A 22,749-nucleotide genomic window follows, 5' to 3' on the forward strand; every position below is an offset into this window, starting at 1 on the left:
TAACATTTCCCTTCCTGTATAGAATACGCAAGCCGCCTTCCAGATAATTACAACGATCAAATATCCCGGAATTTCATGCGCTGCAGCTACAACACCTGGGATTTGTGTTTCTCTAAAAAGCGTCTAGGAGTGAATTGAAATGTATCCTACACAGAGGTGGTGTGCAATTTACTCCTGGACGACACCCGAGCCGGCAGTTTAAGAATTCCTGGCTTACAAGGGCCTTTTACTACCCAGAACTTGCAAAAATATTTAATTCTGGATGAAAGCCGTGTGTAGGACACTTAATCCGTTTACTTGTATTCATTTCCTATCAAATGTTCCGCTGCAACAGTAAAGGCACTATACAAAATTTCTAACCCCCCCGTAAAAAAAAGGGGAACACACACACAAACCAAAAATAGGGCACAATGGAAAAAAGAAAAACATTTGTGTAGCAACAGATTAAAATGCAACAGTCTATTTAAAGGGTACATCTTCTTAAGCCTCCCACTTTAATGAGCAAACTCGTATAGTGTTACCTCAAGCTAACACTGTTAGTGCATTCAATTAATTTTCTGGTTTCCCTCAGCAAACGGTTTTCGGCGGCCATTAGCGTAGCGTGATACTCGCTAACTTCCCAGAGGCCGGGTCATTTACGCACGCTGCTGCGTAGCGGTCAAACGATCAAAAGGTTTTTTTTTTGGCAAGTAAAATGCCATGAAGAAACCCAAGCCTAAGAAGTTTCCACCGGGTCGCCACCAGCCATTAAAAAAATCACAGCTACTAAGACTGCAAAGCAGCATTCCTCACCTTAGCTTAGGTCTTCTCTCTTCGTCATGTTTGTGAAATCGTGTGTTTATGGCAACAACTTTTGAATGATTAATTAACACCCCAAAGAGCATCTCCGTTGAATTAAAAACCACTTACTAAAAGTCGATCTTTCTAAAGGGTAGTTATTTTTTACCTCCCACGTGAATCCCACCAAACAACCTGTTATAAAGGAACACCGGTGGTGTCTCGTTTCATGCCTGCTAATAAATTGGTTTTTCCTCTGACCCATAGTTTTCTAGGATTGCGCCTATGGCGGCGTTAGATTCACGCCAACATGAATGGATTTTTTGTACCATTTCTGTTTGGTTTAGCGTAGAATATAGAAGGGGTAAACAACTTACCTCTATGCCTGTTGGTCTGCCTGTCCATCATAAGGGTCACATCCTCAACCTGTCAACAACAAAAGAATAAAGAAAACAAAACATAAATACTCACATTTATATTCATTTTGGTTTATACCCATATACACCGATGTGTGTTAGCACTGTATATACTCAGTACTTTCAAGAGCTTTGTGAACAAAAATAACAGCTTATTACTCGGGTGGGATTCGAACCCACGACCTTTGCAATTCTAGAACAGTGTCTTACAAACTAGTCATTTATATTTTTATTTTATTACATCCAACCGCACAATTAGCACCGATAAGGAAAATCCACGCAATAAGGTAGGGACTGAAGACCCAATCCACATGCAAGGCTCCGATCCGAGGTGGGATTCGAACCCAGGTCCACAGAGGTGTAAGGTAGGGAGAGAGACCGCTGAGCCAACCTCATCCCCAGGATGTAAATGTAGTCGTCTCTCTCAAAACAATTCATCAACCATTGGTTGGTTTCAAATTAAGTGTATGGGTTTGGGGAAAATTCAATAAACTACGCTTGCAACATTTAAAACAGTGCAGTGCTGCCAACATTTGCATCTTGTAATCAGAAAAAATCGTTAACAACAGTACCGGAGATATTTCACCACAATCGGGAAAAGGTTTCAAATATAGGAAGATTTTCATATTTGGTCATCAGATTATGGAAAGATCGGTTTATTTCCAAGTATAAGAAAAAGTACTCAGCTAGATATGGCGAAAAACAAAAAATTCAGTCATACATACATGTAGCCTATAATAATAATATTTCATTCCTAAACGCTGTTAACATGGCATAGCATGTTGTGAAATTTCATTAAAACATAGTTGATACGCTCATTATGTATACACATTTACTTGATAACAGAAAAAAGAAAAACGTAATTAATTTTTTTTTTTTTTTTTTTGCAAGCGGTAGTGTTAGTAAATCAATACCGGTGAGACTCGCATCTACTCCAAGCAATTATAACTGAATTCCTACTACATCGGCTTTCTCCTGCATTCACACTGATAACAAGTCATCCAATGTCATACACAGCAATCGACAAGGGTAAACGAATCTCAGATCCCATTACATGAGGTCATTAGATACATTTCAGTTCTGCGAGTCGCGTTACACTTAAACGATGTGGCATAATAGACGAATATTGCACTGCGCGAAATTGCTATTACGTACATTTTTTTTTCTTCCCTTCTCTTTTCCTGACATGATGAATACAAAAATATCTTCGGACGACAACTTCACCATGTTGGCCAGACTCGTTTTTAACCACCAGAGGGCGCTTTAGAGACAACACAACACGAGGATGTTGTCATTAGGATGAGAGACCCCCAGTCTAATGTGAGCATCTATGTATCATAAGTCCCCGCATCTTATGAATGGTTGGGCTCAATCAGTTTACGTTAAAATTACCACAATTGGGTCCACCGAAGAAAAAAAACGCGGGGGAATTCGCCCCGTGGGAGCTGTTTGCATATAGGCATCATTTGCTGCCCCATTAGCCGAGTGAGATTGGCCATCCATCATTTCCAGTGAGACAATACTGGATTCAACCCGCCATCTTAGAGTGTGACGAAGGAGATGGCACTAAAGATACAGGAAGACATATCTAAGAAAGTGTCGACCTCACTTCATAAAGCTGTTCAGCAGAAAATTTTGCTTGGCAAATTTCTTGGCTAAGCAAGGAATAACTGAGGTACCCGTGGCAGCAGTGGTGACTGTGTGATGTTTTGGCTGTAAATCTATTTTTGCTGAGCAAAAATTGTTTTGTGCTAAGCAAGTTTTTATTATCAGGACCAAATTTTCATAAAGCCTGTAAGCACACAAATTTGCTGAGAACAGAATAGTACTGTAGAAACAGATTACCAGCTGAAATTTTTGAACCCACCAAGATGGATCAAAGATATTTTACTTATACGTTTAAATGAATCTTGGTTAGTTTTTCAAAACAATGGGCACAGATCGGTTTTCGTAATTTTTGTCGAGAGTAAGATTTTTATAGTTGTGCAACTTCAGTTGTGAAACTTAAAGTTGCTATGGAATTTACAAGTATGGCATAAATGAATACCAGGGGCAGTGTGGGGTTGAAATGGCATTCTAAACACTTTATTGTAAGTCAAGTCCCTCATCGTTTACTACATCACCTTTCTGTCTCCACCTTCTTCCCTAGTCCCCCGAGAGATGACACCATCCCATATTACTCCCCCATCGATCATTCAAGCAAACCATCCCACCCCCTACTACCCCTTCAATGTTTGCTTTCCTTTCAGCTTCGTATGAAAACAAGCACATCAATATCTACACAGCTGAAGAAAACGCTATATACTGACATCCAAACTTAGCGGGCAAAATCACTGAAATATTATCGTCTATTTACTAAGAGTAGAAGAAGAAGAAAAAAATGCCATGGTAGAGGACTTGATGGATGGGCTGGTTGCAGAACCAATTGCAGAACTATTTGACTTGTAAAATTATTAATGAATCTGCAGGATATATTTTATTTGTATGCAATCGTGCATATTATTGCCTTTTATTCAGCAGTGATCACAGTAAAATCTGTTGCTACGCTACCGCTTTTCGACCACTCATTCCTCGTGGCTTTAAATACCGGTTAGTTATCGATAAACCACAAAATAGATAATGCACTTGGGATTTCTTTGCTTGAACCCTAAACCACAGCCCCCCCCCCCCCCCCCCCCGACATGCTACGTTCGGTGTTTCTTTAAAGTGGCTATTCCCGAACCAATAATGCAATTATCCACTACCCCCTGATCTGCTTTATATACTAGAAGTGGACTAGGTCGCAATTAGGCTTTTAAGCATGCAAATTCCCTGTCTACATGGCCGCACTCATGGGATAAATTCCCCGCTTGGGTAGGGTCCTTCGATACATTACAAGTGGCGGTGTTTTATTGAAATGCACCTCGCTGTACTGGCTGGAATACTCTCCTCACAGGGGAGCTTTCCGCTGGTAATCAAGTCAGATTCATACAAGGGGTAACGTAACAAAAACGCATCAAATGTTTCAGCTGATGAATTACAATTTCCTTTTTAAAGGCACTGGTGGACACTTTTGGTTATTACTCAAAACAATTGTTAGCTTCAACTTACTTTGTAATGAGCAATGTGGAGCTGTTGATGGTATTAAACATTGTGAGAAATGGCTCCCTCGGAACGTAGTATTTGAGAAAGTAGTTATTTATCACTGAAATATTTGAATTGAATTTGAGACCTCAGCTGAGGTCTTGATTCAAGGCATCCGTAAGCACACAATTTGTGCAAAAATGGTGTTTTTTTCTTCCATTATTCTCTCGCAATTTCGACGACCAATTGAGCTCAAACTTTCACAGGATTGTTATTGTATGCATATGTTGAGATACACCCAGTGAGTATACTGGTCTTTGACAATTAAAGCAGCGAGACAAATGAACACAGAGAAGAAAAAAATGAAGCGAAAACCAATTAGTGTGTAGACAGTAAAGCCATAGTACTACACCAGGCTCCTTCCATACACACAACTACAGTGCATGTCCTTAATTTAAGGACACGGCCTATCAACCAAGCCAAGTTGCCAATGGCTTCAGTTACAACTTACATTCCACATTCATGAGACAATGTCTCCCTACAGTTATTTTTAGCAACTTGCAGTAAGCAGTCTTCAATCAATTGATAGTATAGCCCCAAGTTAAAAGGGCAGTCCGTCCAAACATATTCCTCAGCTCGGCCCACTTAAAGGGGCAGTTCATCAAAACAAATTCTTCAGCAAGGACCAATTTCACAGAGGTGCTTAAAAACAAACAAAAATATTGCTTAACAAATGTGCTACTAAGCTCAAATTTGCTTGATACCATTCACAGGTTGTACAAGTGACATTGTGTTTTGGCTGGTAACCTTAATCCGGTAAGTGTAATTGTCTTTTGCTGAGAGTAATACTCTATGAAATTCGGCCCTGATCTAAAGCACACGCGGAAATAGTGAGGGCTGTCACTTTGGGATAAATACAGAAATGAACTGCTTAATTTTAGAGACATGTTTTCTTTTTAAGGCAGGTTGTTCACTAGGGTCCTGTTTCTATGTTCACATAAACCTTGGTTTATACATACACATTTCACACTAGACACTACACTAAACAAGTCCCCACACACCATCAATCACCTAATGATCTAACAAGCATAAACATTTTCCAGGAACAACATTATCACATCATTGGTTTCCTTTCCATAGCCACAAGCATATAACGTATTAGTTGTTGAAGGGCGTAACTGATGAACTAAATCAGCTTGTGGCTATTACAGGCGGCAAAGTGGCCAAGACTTTACATAATCTTCATGTACATATTAAGTACCCAGACACGCCAGTGCCCAAGCAAAAATGATGTTGGGCACCAGTCACAGAATGTTACTTCGTCTTGTAACCTGCTTCTGTACATAATCTTCATGTACATATTAAGTACCCAAAAAACGCCAGTGCCCAAGCAAAATGATGTTGGGCACCAGTCACAGAATGTTACTTCGTCTTGTAACCTGCTTCTGTACATAATCTTCATGTACATATTAAGTACCCAAAAAACGCCAGTGCCCAAGCAAAAATGATGTTGGGCACCAGTCACAGAATGTTACTTCGTCTTGTAACCTGTTTCTGTACATAATCTTCATGTACATATTAAGTACCCAGACACGCCAGTGCCCAAGCAAAAATGATGTTGGACACCAGTCACAGAATGTTACTTCGTCTTGTAACCTGCTTCTGTACATAATCTTCATGTACATATTAAGTACACAGACTGCCAGAGCCCAACTCTATAAAGCTGTTCAGCAGAAAATACTGCTTGACAAATTGCTTTGCTAAGCAACAAATTAGGTTTGGGCACCAGTCAAGGAATGTAGTTCCGTCTGGTAACCTGTTTCTGTTAAGCAAAAATTTCCTGTGCCTAGCTAGATTTTGTGCTCACCGGTTTTACAAAATTGGCTCCACACGAGCCAACCTTATTTTTTCAAAATGGCTGAGCGGTTGAAATATGTGGAGACATACTTTAATTACGTGAAAGAATGAAGCACCAATGTATGTTCAGGTACATTTACAAACACGGGTGCCGCACATACTAACCCTAACCACGTCTAAATGTTTCTAGATTTGCGAGTTATTACATGCTGCTGGATTGTGATGGTTATAGGAACACTGATTATTCACAAACACCTAGGGATTACTGCTTAGTAACAAACAATTACACTTTATCCTTTTCATTATAAATCAAGACATTTGCCTTCAAGTCACATACCACAGCTGAGACCAGCGTACCAGACAATCATACAGATTTAAAGAGAGGAGTTTTAAAAAAAAAAATCTCAAATTGTGCCAAAGGGAGACGAATGAGTGTAGTTTAGATACTCCAAATCTGAGCATCACTGTGGGCTTCTCAAAGCCACAGATTTTTTCCCCTCTCTCCACCCCCCCCCCCTTCCCCCAAACAACCCCCTTTCCTCCAGGTTGAATCTTGAAAGTAACAAATGTCCCAGCCTCGCGTATTACTAATTGGACTAGCCTAACTTGCACTTCTGAGCGCCACAGTGAATATAGCCTGATGGATGGATGCGTTGGCCGTCTTCCCCGCACATGACAAATTATAAATTTGTCCACATACATTTGCTCGTGGGCATCCTCCTTCCCCTTTTCGGTACAATTGCATGGTTCAAAGCACTGAGATACTTCATCCTCAAGAACGAGCGAGTCGTGTTCCAACTGTAAATGTTCACTGGACTTAGCGGGTTGTGCTCGACTTGTACAGTAAATACTCAAGGTAAGATGCCACCGGAATCCACAACATTCTTTGCACTCCGTTTGAGAAGCCGTTCCGACTTCTAAAACGCTCAGAACTTTACCATGGATATCTTTTAAAGGCACTGGACATCTTTGGTAATTGTCAAAGACCAGTATCTTAACTTGGTGTACCGCACAATGTGCACGCAATAACAAATCTGTGAAAATTTTGAGTCAGTTAGCCATCGAAGTTGCAAGAGAATAATGAAAGTTGCAAGCAAGTTGCAAGTTACAAGCAAAAAATGTTGACTTTAAAGGCAGAGCTAGTGGACACTATTGGTAATTACTCAAAATAATTATTAGCATAAAACCTTATATTGTAACGAGTAATGGGGAGAGGTTGATAGTATAAAATACAGTGAGAAATGGCTCCCTGAGAAGTAACATAGTTTTCGAGAAAGACGTAATTTTCAACGAATTTGATTTCGAGACCTCAGATTTTGAACTTGAGGTCTTGAAATCAAGCATCTGAAAGCACACAACTTCGTGTGACAAGGGAGTTTTTCTTTCATTATTATCTCACAACTTCGACAACCGATTGAGCTCAAATTTTCACAGGTTTGTTACTTTATGTATATGTCGAGATACACCGAGGGGAGACTTTGGAACGCTAGATGGCAGCAGACTTACCAGGTCAATTTCCATTGTTCACGTAGTTCTGAGCGTGTGCACTTTACCGAGAACAATGTATTTTACCTGCGTAGGTCTGCTGCCACCAAGCGTCCCAAAAGTCCCCCAGTGAGAAGACTGGTCTTTGACAAGGACCAATAGTGTCCACTGTCTTTAAGAATCTGAAAATATCTTTCTTAAAGAATCAAAGTAGGCTTTGATCTGGTCTTGTAATATAAATTCTGCTCGGGTAAGCCCTACAGTCTTGTGGATTTTCCCGCCGAAACTCAAGCCCTGTTTAAACATCAAATTGAAACTTAGATAAAATGAATGAAGAAACCATCATCTGTGGTAATTAATTCTACGGGGGTCGAGGACCATAAATTTCAATCTGTGCATTAAGTTCACTTTAAAGTTAAACAAATAAACGTTGTGGCCGCTGATGGATCCGTGAATACCTGACATGACATTGAAGTCCCAAACCACACACATTCTCACATCTCTCCTATCACATCATAAACATCTCCTTAACTCACTCGCAATTCCTTCATGTCCGCTGGTGTCCTTCGCTAAAGTAGACAAGTTGTTCATCTTTACCTTAATGGCACCAGAGGGGGCATGAAGGAATGATGTTACGCAGTCAGCTATAAAGGTCAAACAGACCAGGGGCTCCATTTTCACAAAGCGCTAAGATTCATCTCAAAGATTGGGTTGTCAATATCGCCATGGTGATTTGTATTGTGACATCACACTTTGCTTAGCAATTAAGATCAATACACAGTTAAGATAAATTTTAACTCTTGTTGAAATCAGCCCCAGGGGCGCAATTTCAAGGAGTTGCTTATATACACAAAAAGTAGCTAAGCACAACAAAGTCATGCTTACCAGAATAAGGTTACCAGCCAAATATCATGTCACATATACCATCTGTGATTAATGGTATCCTGCTTATTTGTGCAGACAACTTTAGAGCGACATTTGCTGCTTTGGCAGATCCATAAATTCATAGAGCTGCTTAAGCAGTCATCTTTGCTACCAAAAATTCTCCTAAAGCGCAAAAAAAAACAGTATATCAATCACAGATGGTACGTGAAAATGTACCTCGGACTGTAACCTTATTGTGGTAAGTATATTTGTTTGCACTTAACTACTTTTTGTGCTGAGAAGCAGCCCTTGGCCAAAGGGCCTGATATTTCACTCCCACAAGTTCGATCGAAGCAGCTATTTCTGCGCCATTAATGAAATATAACTAATACAGCCAGCTCTCTGAAGTGCGCTCAGAAAAATATAATTACTAAACTACAGCCAGACAGAAGCTCAGTTGAACTGACTGAAACAATAAGTGGTGTCTAATGAAACCACTGATGACATGGTTTACTCAATCAAGATGAGGACATTGGGGGAGGGGGCACTTCACATTTCCTGGCACGATACTTGACCCCTTGAAAATATAATTATAATTAAGTACATAAATTATGGTAATACTTTGCCTTTACTTTTTCAGTGAGAAAATATCGCACACCATATTAACGATACAATATTCTGGTACAGTTCCACAAGCTCCCCACATATTCCTATCTCTATATTTGTATATATCTGTAAATTGTAAATTGTAATTTTTTTCTTGTTGTCTATTTTTGCTATGCCTTTCTTGTATGTATTGTATAGTCTCCTTTACACAGGGAAGACAAATTTCATGTTTTTTATCATGACAATAAAATATTTTAATCTTAATCTTTAATCTTTAATCTTATGTTTTGCTTATAGCAAAGAAATTTGCTGAGCAGTATTTTCTGCTTAACAAGTTTTTTCATACAATAAAATTGGGGCCTGGTCTTGCTGCCTATAGTCATTAAAACATTTGGAACCTACAATATACATGTAACATTCTAAAGTAACAGGATACCTCACAAAACATGTACATTTTACGTAACCAAAGAGCTACCTTTGATGATAGAAACATGCTCTCATTGCCTCAAGCAACATCCCTTCCAACGCTCACAAGCTTAAAATCACGATTTCAAGATAGAACGTAATAACGACGAGGAATTGCTCGACAAATTATTTGATTACGGTGTATATAAAAATGTGCAAGAGAATGAACACAACAAAATCGGCAGCTGAACTTCATCTGTCTTCGTCCCGTCTTTACAATGTGCAATCAAAAGCAGCATCGCACAGAGAAATTTCTCTTTGAGTTTCTTATCAATAAAGTTAAAAAAATCCATTGTTTGTCAAGACTGAAACATGAACCCCGGAATCCTTGGGACTGCCACAAAGTACAATAAAATTTGCAGCATTTTTGTTTCCTCTTTTTCATTCATCGCTCCCTGTCTATTTGGAATTCAGATCCCTTCTCTGCCATTGTGACTCTTCACAATGTAATGACCTTGTCCAGCTCTATGCAAAGAGAAGATGAAAACACCATGCCACGAAGATGAAACATCATGCCCTCCAGATCTGATCAATTCTCAATATGTCATTCCACTGTGAAATATGTAGCGATAAGGAACACTAGCAGTAGAGAAAGTTTACTCGACTGAATGTGAGAAACATACACTGCAGAGTGCATACAAAAAGGTATCGCACTCAACTCACGACCACATTCCCAACTTTCATGAAGTTTTTTTAAGGATGTGTTCAATAATAAAAAGACGTTAAATTTTCATCTGGGATAAATGATACTATTTGGTAGGAAGACACTATAAATAAATAGTAAACTTGCGGGTACAATAATGTGTAAATCTCTTTTGTGCGAGTGTTGGCTCTGAAACGAGCTGGTGTGGTCTAGGCGTTTCAAACAGTATACTCTACTCGTCTTCAGGAGAACTACTACTACTGATTTTACCCATACACCAATGTAAAGCACTGTATCCTTCGTACTTGGTACTCTCCCAGGACCAAAATTCCACATGCCTTTTACATTAGGCCCTATTTGATATGGTAGGATTCGAACCCAGGACCTTTGCAATTCTAGAGCAATGATGGGTTATTTAAACCACACACAACAAGAACAACTAGACATTGGTTATTTCAAACCCACAGTGGTTTCATTGAATAAATCGTGACTAATTTAAAACTGGTAGCAACATTTTGGTCATGACTGTCCAAAATTGCACCAGATTTGTTGGAACAGCAACTTCTCTGGTACCTTGATTCCACAAGAAGTGTGTGCACCGAGCATCAAACCTCTTCATACAGTCAAATATTCACTCATCACATCTACACATTCAAGAGTCACGCCATCTGCTAGTCAATTAACACATTCTCCAGTATGTACTCCTGAATAATTAAAACCCCACTTTATACAAGGCTCAAACCAAAACAAACGCAAGGCTGTAGTATTTCAGTTTCACAAGGAACGTTCAAAACAAATAAAAAGTTGATTACTTTCACTTGTTCACACGAAACCAATTTAACAAGGGCCTCTTGCTTAAATTTTAGCAAAATGGTTGTAACATGTAGCAATATTTGACAAGATTTTACAAGGAAGAAAAAAGTCGTCCTTTCACTCGAGGTACATCTTGTAAAATTTTACAACCATGCTACAATTTAGCAAGGGATTCTTGCTAAATTGTTCTCGTGTGAAAGGGGGCTAATGTTTAGGTTATCAACCATTTTCAAAAACACAGAGGTCGAGAGGAACATATTCTAAAATAATTGTCCCTAACTCGAATTATTCTGGTTTAGAAATGAGCCAAAAACAAATTTACTTGATGAAATTCCTGGCTTAAGTGCTTTTATAAAGTGGATTCAACTTTTCACCTCAGCCGCTAAACACAGTGATGTTTAACTCCTATGGCAGATTTCATGAGATACTTCCTTTCCCTGTTTTTATTTTTATTTTAGTTTTTTTTTTTTTTTTTCCTTCTGGAATTCCAATTACTTTTTCTTTTGAAAGAATCTGATCAGGTTCGGAGAGTGAAACCTATATTTCTCACCTCTTGCAAGAGAAGGCCATTTGATTTAACTTCTTTTATCATTCTAAGGGGGGGAGACATTTGTACCGAGTGACAACATTTGCAATCATTCACATATCGATTATCATACCCATTATCACTAAACAAAACATGACTCATGTTGATGTTATTGTAGTACGAACCATGCTTAAAAGATTAGAAACTGAAACTGCCAGAGGTTCTCAAGTAATTGAGTGTCAATTTAAAGTTATTCAAATCCAACAAAAGACGGTTTTGAAAATCTGTGCTGTACAAGGTATGTTCCTGTAACAAATTGTAGAATTATAAAAATAGTCACTAAACGCAATTGATGAAAAGACATTTGTACACTGTCTACTATGTGAGTGTAAGTGATATTATCAATACAACTTATCGATACTGCTTGTAACATCTTGCAGCATTTCTTAAGAATCACAGGCATCTCAGCTATTCGGATGTAGTGTCTCCTCAGCTGTCAAGTGCGTCTCATCATCGGGACATTAAGGAGAAACAACAAAAACTGACCATCTCAAAGCCGTCACGGTGGTACCATAGAGCAACTATTAAGCTTCGACTTTGAGAAACAGCAGAAAGAAAAGTACCACGTGACTCCTGTTTGTGAATGGTTCCCATCTGCATTCTCTCAAGGAGGAACAACAACAAAAACAGACCATCTCAAAGCCGTCACGGTGGTACCATAGAGCAACTATTAGCACGCAAGCTTTGAGAAACAGCCGAAACAAAAGTACCACGTCCCATCCACAATCTCTTAAGCCAGTCAATTCAATAAGTAAAGAATAATCTAATAATAGTAAAGTGAATATTGGCTGTCTGGTTTTGTAATAGAAACATGAAGCTCCTATCTTGTAAACACACCTATTAAAATACACCTCTAAATAGAATAATGCAGTTTATTAAATTTACCCTACAAAAACACAAACAGATCCTCTGAAAGTCTATAAGAACTTCATATACAATTGAGTGTTTACGATATATAAACTGTACACGCACGCTTACACCAAACAGAATCAGTTTCACCTATGATGAAAATATTCTTGAGTTTCACTAAAGCGATTGTGTGTTGGATAACTTAAAACCCACTCAATCAAATAGCTGTAGTTCTGAGAATCTAGACAGAGCCACAACACAATGCAATCCAAATTTCATTCTGTAATAACAAGACAGCCCTATTAATCAAACGGGTTTTCCTTGTTTTTTCTTTCTCGGAGCTGCAACAGACAAAGAAGTAGTTTCTGAATGACCCATCCCTTTTGTCTTTGAGTCATTTGACTACTAGCACTACGTATGTAGTAACAGTTGCTTCATTTCTTGCATTACAAACTGTAGTGTTTTTCCTCTCAATCCAAGTTTAATTCTGTAATAACAAGACAGCCCTATTAATCAAACGGGTTTTCCTTGTGGTTCTTCAAGGAGTTGCGACAGACAAAGAAGCAGATGACCAGCCATCCCTTTTGTCTTTGAGTCCTTGACTACTACGCACTACATAACAGTTGCTTCATTTCTTGCATTACCAACTAGAGTGTTTTTCCTCTCAAATCCAGTCCCATTTTGAAGAGCATGTGGAGTTGAACTCAGCAGCATACCAAGGCTGAAAGCGTGGCCGCTTGTTGGGTGAGTGCCAGCTGCTGGCTGGTGGCCTTAGAGAGACAGAGATTAGGCCAAAGAAAAATAAAAAGATGTTAAGCGTCCCGCCTGCTTCCTTTTTAGAGCCCGCCTTCTTGTTGTTGATTTTGTTTTGTTTTTTTATATATAAAAAAATATATAAAAAATAATACATTACAAGGAAAATTAAAATTCATTGCAAAGCAGCCCAGCCAATTGTCTTTAAAAATGTGTAGGGCGGCCATGTTGAGAGGAGAAGAAGAAGGGAGAAGGACAAAAAGCCCTCCCTCCTTCCTTTTTTTTTCAAAAAAAGAGGATGCTAAACATGTTTTCTTATTTGGCCTTAAGATGATGTAGAGGGGGGGAGAGGGGTGGCTGGCCCTCGAAGGAGGCAGTCATCTCACCATATACGGTGGTGTCCCAAACCACACCTCCCACTGGGAGGATGGACTTTAGTGTTCTCATCAGTGTCAAGACATTCACACTGCAGTGAGACCTCTTGTGTCCACGCTATTTTGGGAGGAACTTTCCAAAATTGGTCAATGAAGACATAGAGAGATGTCTTATTTCTTAGCCAAGGTGAAATGAGGAATTTTGTTGTATTGCCTTCACCACAGTATTACTAATATTAATAATAATAATGATAGCGCCTCCTTATGTGGTACTCACATCCATCCCTCCGTAACGCTCTAGGCACTTTAATATTCAGTACTTTCCTGCAAGGTATATTATTGGACTTTTTTAAATTATGAGACCTACTACATGTACTTTATTACATAGCACCATGTACAGCAAATGTAATGATTTACAAGGTGCTAAAATTAAGTTGCAAATGGTGATTTTTGGGTAGCAACTGAAAAACTTTGTATAGCATTTTTGCTCCATGCTATTCAAGGTAAATTGTTCACTGCAAACCCAACAAAACAACCAACAAATGATCTGCTTATTTATATTAACGTTGACCAAGGTACTTTCCCTGCAGTGGTTCTCCGTTGCAATAAAGCAATTCAGTCAACTCCTACAGAAGAAGGTCTAAGACCTGAGCATCAACCACAAGATGATTAATGACATCATTGGTTTATAAAATCCAAGACCCATTCACATTACAAGTTGACCTTTTTGTTTACCATTCAGCATTTGACTGAACTGAATCCATTCAATTTGAAGTACTGCTGGTTTGCACATTATTACGGTAAAGACACTGGATACTGTTGGTAATTGCTCAAAATAATTCCTAGCATAAAAACGTACTTGGTAATGAGCAATTTAGAGCTGTTGATAGTACATGTTTAAAGCATTGTGAGAAATGGCTCTCTCTGAAGTAGTGTAGTTTTCAAGAAAGGAGTTATTTTCCACGAATTTGATTTTGAGATCTCAGAATTAGATTTTGAGGTCCCGAAATCAAGCACACAACTTCGTTTGACAAGGGTGTTTTTTCTTCCATTATTATCTCGCAACTGCGACGAAATAGTTGTGTTCGAATTTTCACAGGTTTGTTATTTTGTACATAAGTTGAGATACACCAAGTGAGAAGAGTAGTCTTTGACAAATACCAAAGGTGTCCAGTGCCTTTAAGCAAAAAAAAAATCAAAGTTTTTTTTTTTTTCTTTTTTTTTTTTTACACAAACGAGCGACCTTTTCAACTCTTAATGCGTTCATGTGCAGCAGCATGATTTATTGTTACCAGACAAATACAAGACGAGTGACATATATAGAAAGAGACTGACTCTGGAATAAACATCTCAGTATAATAGCCATACCAGATTCTACTTTACAAACACAGCCTAAAAAACCTCCTTTATAAAGTTATCTCATTCTCCAAAAACGATGCGTTAACATTTATCAACGAGAGTTCCAATCCATGTGAGGTCTGTTTCCAATCAATATTCTCATGTGTGAGAAAGTCCAGCCGCTTTCACACTACACAAGTATTTCCCGGGAAATTCTTTGAAAAATTTGGTTGCACTTTTCACACTTAGCTACCTCTGAAAATCTTTACTTTAGTTTCAATTACGATATCTCTTTAAAAAATAAACTTGTACGAACACTCCCTTTAAAATGAAACTTCAATTTGGAAGGTGCATTTATTATAAATTATATTGCAATTATTACACTTTGAGAAAAGTTTCATTCAATTGGATACAATAGCTACTGATTTTTTAGATCAAATTGACTTTGTCCTTCAAAGAAAGGGCGAAATCAGATAAAAATAATTATTCAGAGAAAAAAAATATAACAATTAAAAAACTTTTACAGAGACAAAAAATCCCATGAATCGTACATTCAGGAGCCTGTCTATGGCGTCTACGATGATTTGCACTATTTTTTTCCCCCACATGTCATATTGATACAGCTAATGGATGATAGTGGATTATATCACCTTACGAGTGCTTTTAGTTCAAATACTAGGCCACTTTGATAGCCCGAGCAGGGAAAACTAGAACAGTGGCATGTTCGACTGACAACATCCATGAAACATGCTGAAGAAACTGAAGTGAAAGCTCAAAACTAGTTCAACCGGCCGAGATGCTTGGACCGTGTCAACTTAATTGTGAGATACATACGGAGAGGATTGGATCAAATATTGTGTTAAAGGGTTTTTGATACCTTTTGGGCATGACATGAATCCCTACTCACTGTGAATGAAGATGAATGTAGAATAATTTACTCGTAGAAGTCTCAGCTTCATTGGACATCACGTTTTTGAGGGGGGGGGGGGAATGAAATCAAAGAGCAATGTTTCCAGGAAAGTCGCGTAAATCAGTTGAACATGTTAAAATAATTTTCTTCTCAAAAATAACAGCACCTTGGCAAGTCATTTTTTTTTTTAAAGGAAGCTTTCTACCATCATTATCTTCAAACTGTGTAAATTTAATGTAAATCTGTGGAAGTTTGTGTTTTGTGTCGTACAAAAAGTACCCAAAGCCTTTTAGTGCAAGACCCTGGCGTATCGAAATTGAGAGAACAACTCCAACGAAGACTGGATTTTTTAATGAAATTTTCATCTTCTTTTAAAAATTATGTTGATTAAAACTTTTTGAGAAAAAAAAATATCCGTAGAAATTCATAAAGAACACAACTTTGAGTTTTATATAAATGAAGAGAAAAAACCTTGTTAGTGTAACCATTTAAACAAAACTACAACTTTGGACAACATGTCAAAAACCAGAGAGATGAACAAATTCCTGTTACATGAAAAATGCACAAAAGCATACCAAGTGCTTTACAGTTAAGTTATCAACCCCCCCCCCCCGGAACGCCCCCATTCTCACACCCCTTCAACAACCTCATCTAACCCTGCCCATGACTCCAACCAGAATACAGCTGAGCAATGCCAACAACTAAAACCAAAACAACATTTACTGGGTTTAAGTTACATGTACTCTAACTTGGGTCTCGCTTACTTCATTTGGAAGTAACCCAGCAATGCTTCCGCACCAACCAGCCATCATTAAAATGCAATGTGATATGGGCCTATAATACTAAAGAAAGCAGCAGACTACAGCAAAAATGCTTTTGATCTTTAAAATACACACAGATTGGAATACCAAAAGTTTGATGAAACTGGGTGTGGTCATTTCAAAAGTAGGTCTGTTGCTGTGGAGATATGTATGTACTCAGACAGAGTTCTCAGAGGTCAGTGCCTCCATCGACTCTAACTAGACTCTTGGCCTTGGTGTGGCTCATTTGAACACAGTCTTCTCATAAACTTCTCAGCACATGTGCAAGATTTATCTCCTAATTGAAGGGGGGGATACATAGCAGCTCCAACAGATGAAATTCCAGGCCTACAAACCTGCGTTTTAAACACTCAGTTTCTGATCGCAGGAATATTTTTACTGATCCTGAACAAGTTACCAGCCAAATTGCTGCATGATTATTACTTAGAACAAAGATATTGACGAAATAGGGAGACCGCCAACACGTAGGGCTAGATACATGTAGCTCAGTTGGTAGAGAGCAGGCATGTAAATACGGAGGTCGTTGGTTCGAGTTCCACTCTAGTCAATTCTTTGTTCAACCCCCAAAATCATGTTTATTACTAGTGACTGGCTCCCACTCATCTGTGCTCGGCAACTTGCTGCATATTTCTCGTTTCTGAAAGTTGGTGGGTCGGAAAAGTACATTAGAAAAGCCAATGTGTACATTAACTGCCTACAGTCAATGGAACTCTAGCAGTGGGTTGATTTTCAAAATGGAGTAACTGTTTCGTGTTGATCGTTTTCTTCTTTTTATAGTGAGCAAACATTTGCTGGAACACTCCTGGCTATGTCACAACGGGAGACCATTAACGCTCCGTTACCCGGCAACGAGCACCACACAATTTAATATGTTTGCACGACTAGTTAGCTGTTAATGAAAGCATTTGGTTATGTTAGGGCTTACCCTTGCTGAAATATCAAAATTGGCTTGTCAAATGCTTTAGTCATGCTTGGTAATTGGTTGAATGTTAACAGATAAAGTGCGGTCCATTATGAGCCAGTGCCTAACATACCTGCAGTCTATAATGACAAGAGCCATGTCTGGCTTTTAATTGGCAATGAAAGTAAACCAACTTTCAAAAACAACAATTTTCAGAGTATTAGCGAATGGAAGTGTCTGGCTTAAAAACCAGGGCCCATCATAAAATTGATGAAAAGCGTTCTCGGCAAAGAAAAACCCGCATAGGCATGACAGGTTACCGGCCGCAAAGTAACATACATTGTTGACACTGGTGCCATGCCTTCAACGCCCTTGGCAATAATTTCCACTGTAAGCAGCTTTATGAAAATGGGTCCACCCCACACAGCAAAAGAAATATAAACTAATATCGGTTAACGGTCGCAGTCACTTTCCTTCCTTGTAAAAGCTTTCCCGAGATTTCAAAAAAACAGTGTGTTGAGTACATTGAAATTGTCATTAGATAAAGATGATAACAGTTATTCATATTGACAGTGAAAACATCACCCGGACTATAAGACATGCTTGACTGATTTAGGTATTACAATTCTGATGACAACATTTCTGCCGACGGCGCTTCAATCTCATGTTATCAGGGAACAGCGTCTTCCACACTGCATAAAGATGAGTGCTGATTAAAGAACCTAGAGCCCCCTAAGATTTCATCCGGTTTGCTCCAGTATCAATTGAAACCTCTGCCACAAATTCGAGGAGGAGGATAGGGGGGGGGGGGGGGTGCAAATCAAATCGTTTACACTAAATCACTAGGGGTTGATGGCAGCCAACAAGCTTCAAGGCATCTCCTTGCTTTTCATCAACCGCGTCTGATTACGCTAAGATCTTCTTCTTCTTTTTCTTTCCCACTCTTCTTAAACTGCGGCTCAGTTTATACCTGCTGGGAGCATTCCCACCGAGAGTGAACATACATAGCGGAGCAACTTTGAAATGAGTATGTTATACAAATTTTTCCCTGTTGTATCCTGTACCCGGAAGACTATATGGTCGTTTTGGTTAATTTTCAAGAGAAACATTCTCTTGTCCGAGAGAGATTCCCTTGAGAGCTTAAATACTGAAGGATCCAAACCCACAAATCATTTTTATTTTATTTTTTACTGCAAAAAAAAAACCTCAAGATGACCAAAATAAAAATATGATTAAGGTGCTCGCGGGAAGAGGGTGCCAACGTGAAAATCACTGAAGCTGCCTCAGTAACTCACCCTCTCTTGTGGGGGTGCTTTCTGGGTCATGATTACACCGACAATCGATAGCAGCAGAAAAAGAAAGAGGAGAGGGGGGGGGTGGAAAAAGGGAACCGAAATTACGGCTGCAGGGAGTCCGTTAGAAAGCCCTACCACCTTCTACTCCCTGGTGGTAAACTGTAAACTGTTTATCTTAGACTGATCGATTTGCCTGAATATGGGCATGGAAAACTTGATATATGCCATGGAATTTTCTTCTCTTTTTTTTCTTTCCCACCTCCAATTCTTAATACCATCTCGGATGATGCATTGACTTCTCTGAAAGCCAATTTGCCGGAGAAAATTGTCCCAAAGTGGTAACTGGAACACGCATTACAGACTCTTTAGTCATAGTACCCCCCCCCCCCCATCTCCTATCCTATATTTCGCTCAGGTTTGTCTCGGCATCTGTTTCATCTCCAGCAATTCATCGTGCTTATTTTTTTTCTTTCCCGCATCCCCGGTGGATTCCTTTTTTCAAAGAGATTGAAGTCATTGCCCCCTTCCCCTTTTTTTACATAAAACCCAAGACAATATTATGACAAGCTCTTGGGAACCGTTCCCTCCCTCTGGCTTGACGTACCATCTCCTCAATACAGAACTCCATATAAAGTACAAGTAGAGAGAAAGAGTAGACCAACTGCTCAGTTTAATTATCCCCGTCCAGCAACGGTTTGCCAATCTCCATCCCAGGTCAGGCGAAGCATTTTTTTTAACCCCCCAAAAACAGCATGCAACCTAATCTAGGGTTTGACCGAGAAATTTCTTGAGTGAGAAGGGATACCCGTGGACAACTAGAAATATGTAATGCATTGAAACGGAGTGCTTGAAACCATCAGCTACAAGCCGTGTTTATGAGGCTCCTATTATAACTACACACAGCTGGTGGTGGAAGATATTAAAACTACTCTTACTGGAGTACACTGCACTGGAGTGCATCTCTCTATTAAGTGTGTTGATTTAAGACACCGTAATATGGTTTCCGAAAAGCCCCATGGACAGTGCGCAAAACTCGTCTTTTTTTTTTTTTTCAATTTTATTCAAGTGAGATCATCGTAGCTCGGGTTGTTTTGGATCATTCCATAGGGATTGCTCATTAGAATGCTGGGTTAGAAAGTGTGTTGATTTAAGCATTAAGAAAGGACGGCAGAAGGAAGTTGAATTTCCCGAGCTATAAGACACAATATTATGGTTTTGAAAACTGTGTCTACTGATGTGGCTTATTCTCATTTTCCTCCTGGCTTACTCGTGTTCTTTGCATTCATAAAAACAGTTTGCACAACTCTTTTTTAAATTTCATTCATTCGAGTGGGATCAATATAGCCTGGATTGTATTGAATAGTCCCATAGGAATTGCTCATTAGAATGTTGGGTTAGAAAGTATGTCAATCTAAGTCACAGTATTATGGTTTTGATAACCCTGTTGCTTATACTCATTTGGCTTACTCGTTCAGGTAAACAGTTCGCAAAACTCTTTTTAAAATGTCATTCGAGTGGGATCATCGTAGCACGTATTATGTTGAATAGTCCCATAGGAATTGCTCATTAGAATGCTGGGTTTAGAAAGTCAGCTTAAACCCGGTCATGGTATCTCGTACTGCCATCTCACATCCAGATTCGCTGAATTCCTTCCCCAAGATCGATCATGCATCTACCATCCTGGCTGGCTTCCTCATTCAACATACAACTATGGGTGAACCTAACAAGAAATCTATGTCATACCCCCCAAATCCTCATCTACATTCGTTCATCGGCAAGAAGTGAATAAATTAGGAGCGCTACTGGAAAGCCGGGGCTAATAGTGTGGGATGAGGTTCAGAGTGTGTTATCAAATCTTAAAGATTAAGGACCCTTCACCACATTGTAGGCCATTCTAGAGTGCCCAACTTCCCACATGGGACCTTAAAGTGTTGAATGTTACATCAATCTAAGTCAGAAACTGAGCCAAGCATTTTGGATTGGGATAAAAGTACAAGCTGCCATCCTTCGGAACTTAAGGATAGTATGGCTCCCTCTGACAAAAGTTGATGGCATGGTCCATGAAAGCATAAGTCAGGGTACGAGACCAACTCTTGTGTTCAGGCATGAAAGGCCTGATACTTCATGGAGGCATCGAAAGTGATTGCCTCCATGCCCCCTGGTCATTGCCTTGGTGCCCTTGAAATGCTCTAGTAGAAATAAAAAATTTCCACACAGGGTGCCCTTTAGGCCTACCAAGGAGATAATGCCCTGCAGCAGATTTCACGAAACGCTGGAATCAATCCTATCTCGAGTTAGGACGAGTAACCCGTCCTAACTTAGGATGGGTTCAATGCATCCTACGCCTAACTTAGGATGGGTTCAATGCATCCTACGCCTAACTTAGGATGGGTTCAATGCATCCTACGCCTAACTTAGGATGGGTTCAATGCATCCTACGCCTAACTTAGGATGGGTTCAATGCATCCTACGCCTAACTTAGGATGGGTTCAATGCATCCTACGCCTAACTTAGGATGGGTTCAATGCGTCCTACGCCTAACTTAGGATGGGTTCAATGCATCCTACGCCTAACTTAGGATGGGTTCAATGCATCCTACGCCCAACTTAGGATGGGTTCAATGCATCCTACGCCTAACTTAGGATGGGTTCAATGCATCCTACGCCTAACTTAGGATGGGTTCAATGCATCCTACGCCTTTGGATACGGAATTTAAATAGTCCTAAGTCCTAACATTAATTCTAACTTAGGAAGAGTTTGGTGAAATCGACGGCTGGTGCCCTTGCCCTTTCAAAAACGAAGCATACAGGCCTGCATGATATGTGGTTCTTATTAAACACTTCAAGAGCCGACCTACAAGTCATTGTGGAAGCTGTAGAAAAGTTTTCAGGCTATATAATCACACTTTTTATAATTTTTTCCAAGAGCCAAAAAAATAATTGAAAATCAGACTTAAGTAGGAAGAATATCAGGCCTGGGCGTTACAACACAACGTGTACGCTGATTTCTTGGTCTTTCGAATATCAGATTCCAACCAAATTGTCCGCCACTCCTACTTGCGTCACAACTCTCTCTAGAAGACCAGGTGCATCTCCAAGAAACCTTCGCCAACGATCTCAGCAGATGAACTGCTTTTGTGCTCCCAACCTTTCTCCACGGTTCAAGCCAATTTGTCATAACACACCTTCCCTACGTGTATGACAAATAGTGGTGACCTGTGACCTGTGAGACTGGTTGGGTGATTGATGGTAGGGTCTAGTGACATCAATGTCAAACCTCTCATGTGGGAGTCTGGTGTTTGGTAGAGCATTAAAGAGGAGGCAAAGTGGCTTAACAAAAAAAAACTGGTAACAAGGCCCGATACTTCAAGGAGGCAATGAAGATGATTGCCTCCATGCCCACTGGCCAAATTGCCTTGGTGGAATGCTGTAGTAGAAATTTACAACTTCCTCATAAGTTACCAAGATTTACATTTTCCTCATAAGGTGCCCCTTTACAAAGGAGAAAATGCCTTGGTGCCCTTGTCCTTAGAAGCATACATGCCTGTGTAACAGTTTGATTTCAACTGGATTAAATTATCAGTTTTAACAAACAGCACAGAAATTTCAAATCAACTTCCACAGTCAATTTCTTTTTTTCAAAACCCACTTGGGACTCGGACTTCTGTTTAGAAACCAAAGTGTGTGATTATCAGTTTGGATATTCAGTGAAAAAAAGGGGGAGTAACAATAGATGCTGGGTAAATAAATGTTATACTTAAATACAAAATAATTTTTACCGAAACCTACAGTCCATAGGACATGAGCAATATTTATTGGAAATAAAGTTAAAATACCAGATAAAAAGAACTGTGTAAAAAACATAGGCAGCTCTTGTACAAATCCATTATGGGAACAGAAAAATGTTAATAACAAAAAACAAAATTCCCTGTTC

At 39.3% G+C, this 22,749-nt stretch overlaps 1 protein-coding gene across 1 annotated transcript in view; it reads right to left on the reverse strand.

Annotated features, from left to right (window-relative positions):
- The window catches only part of LOC117290196 (RNA-binding protein Musashi homolog Rbp6-like), a 71,113-nt gene extending 52,267 nt beyond the window's left edge, over positions 1-18,846 (reverse strand). Inside the window, exons 1-2 of the mRNA XM_033771454.1 lie at positions 18,817-18,846; positions 1,155-1,203 (exon numbers count right to left, since the gene is read on the reverse strand). Of these exons, the coding sequence (XP_033627345.1) occupies positions 1,155-1,203; positions 18,817-18,846 (79 nt within the window). The remainder of the gene's footprint in view (positions 1-1,154; positions 1,204-18,816) is intronic.
- Between the last annotated feature and the right edge of the window lie 3,903 nt (positions 18,847-22,749).

Source organism: Asterias rubens, chromosome 5 (assembly GCF_902459465.1).
Source record: "Asterias rubens chromosome 5, eAstRub1.3, whole genome shotgun sequence".
Classification (NCBI taxonomy): Eukaryota; Metazoa; Echinodermata; class Asteroidea; order Forcipulatida; family Asteriidae; genus Asterias; species Asterias rubens.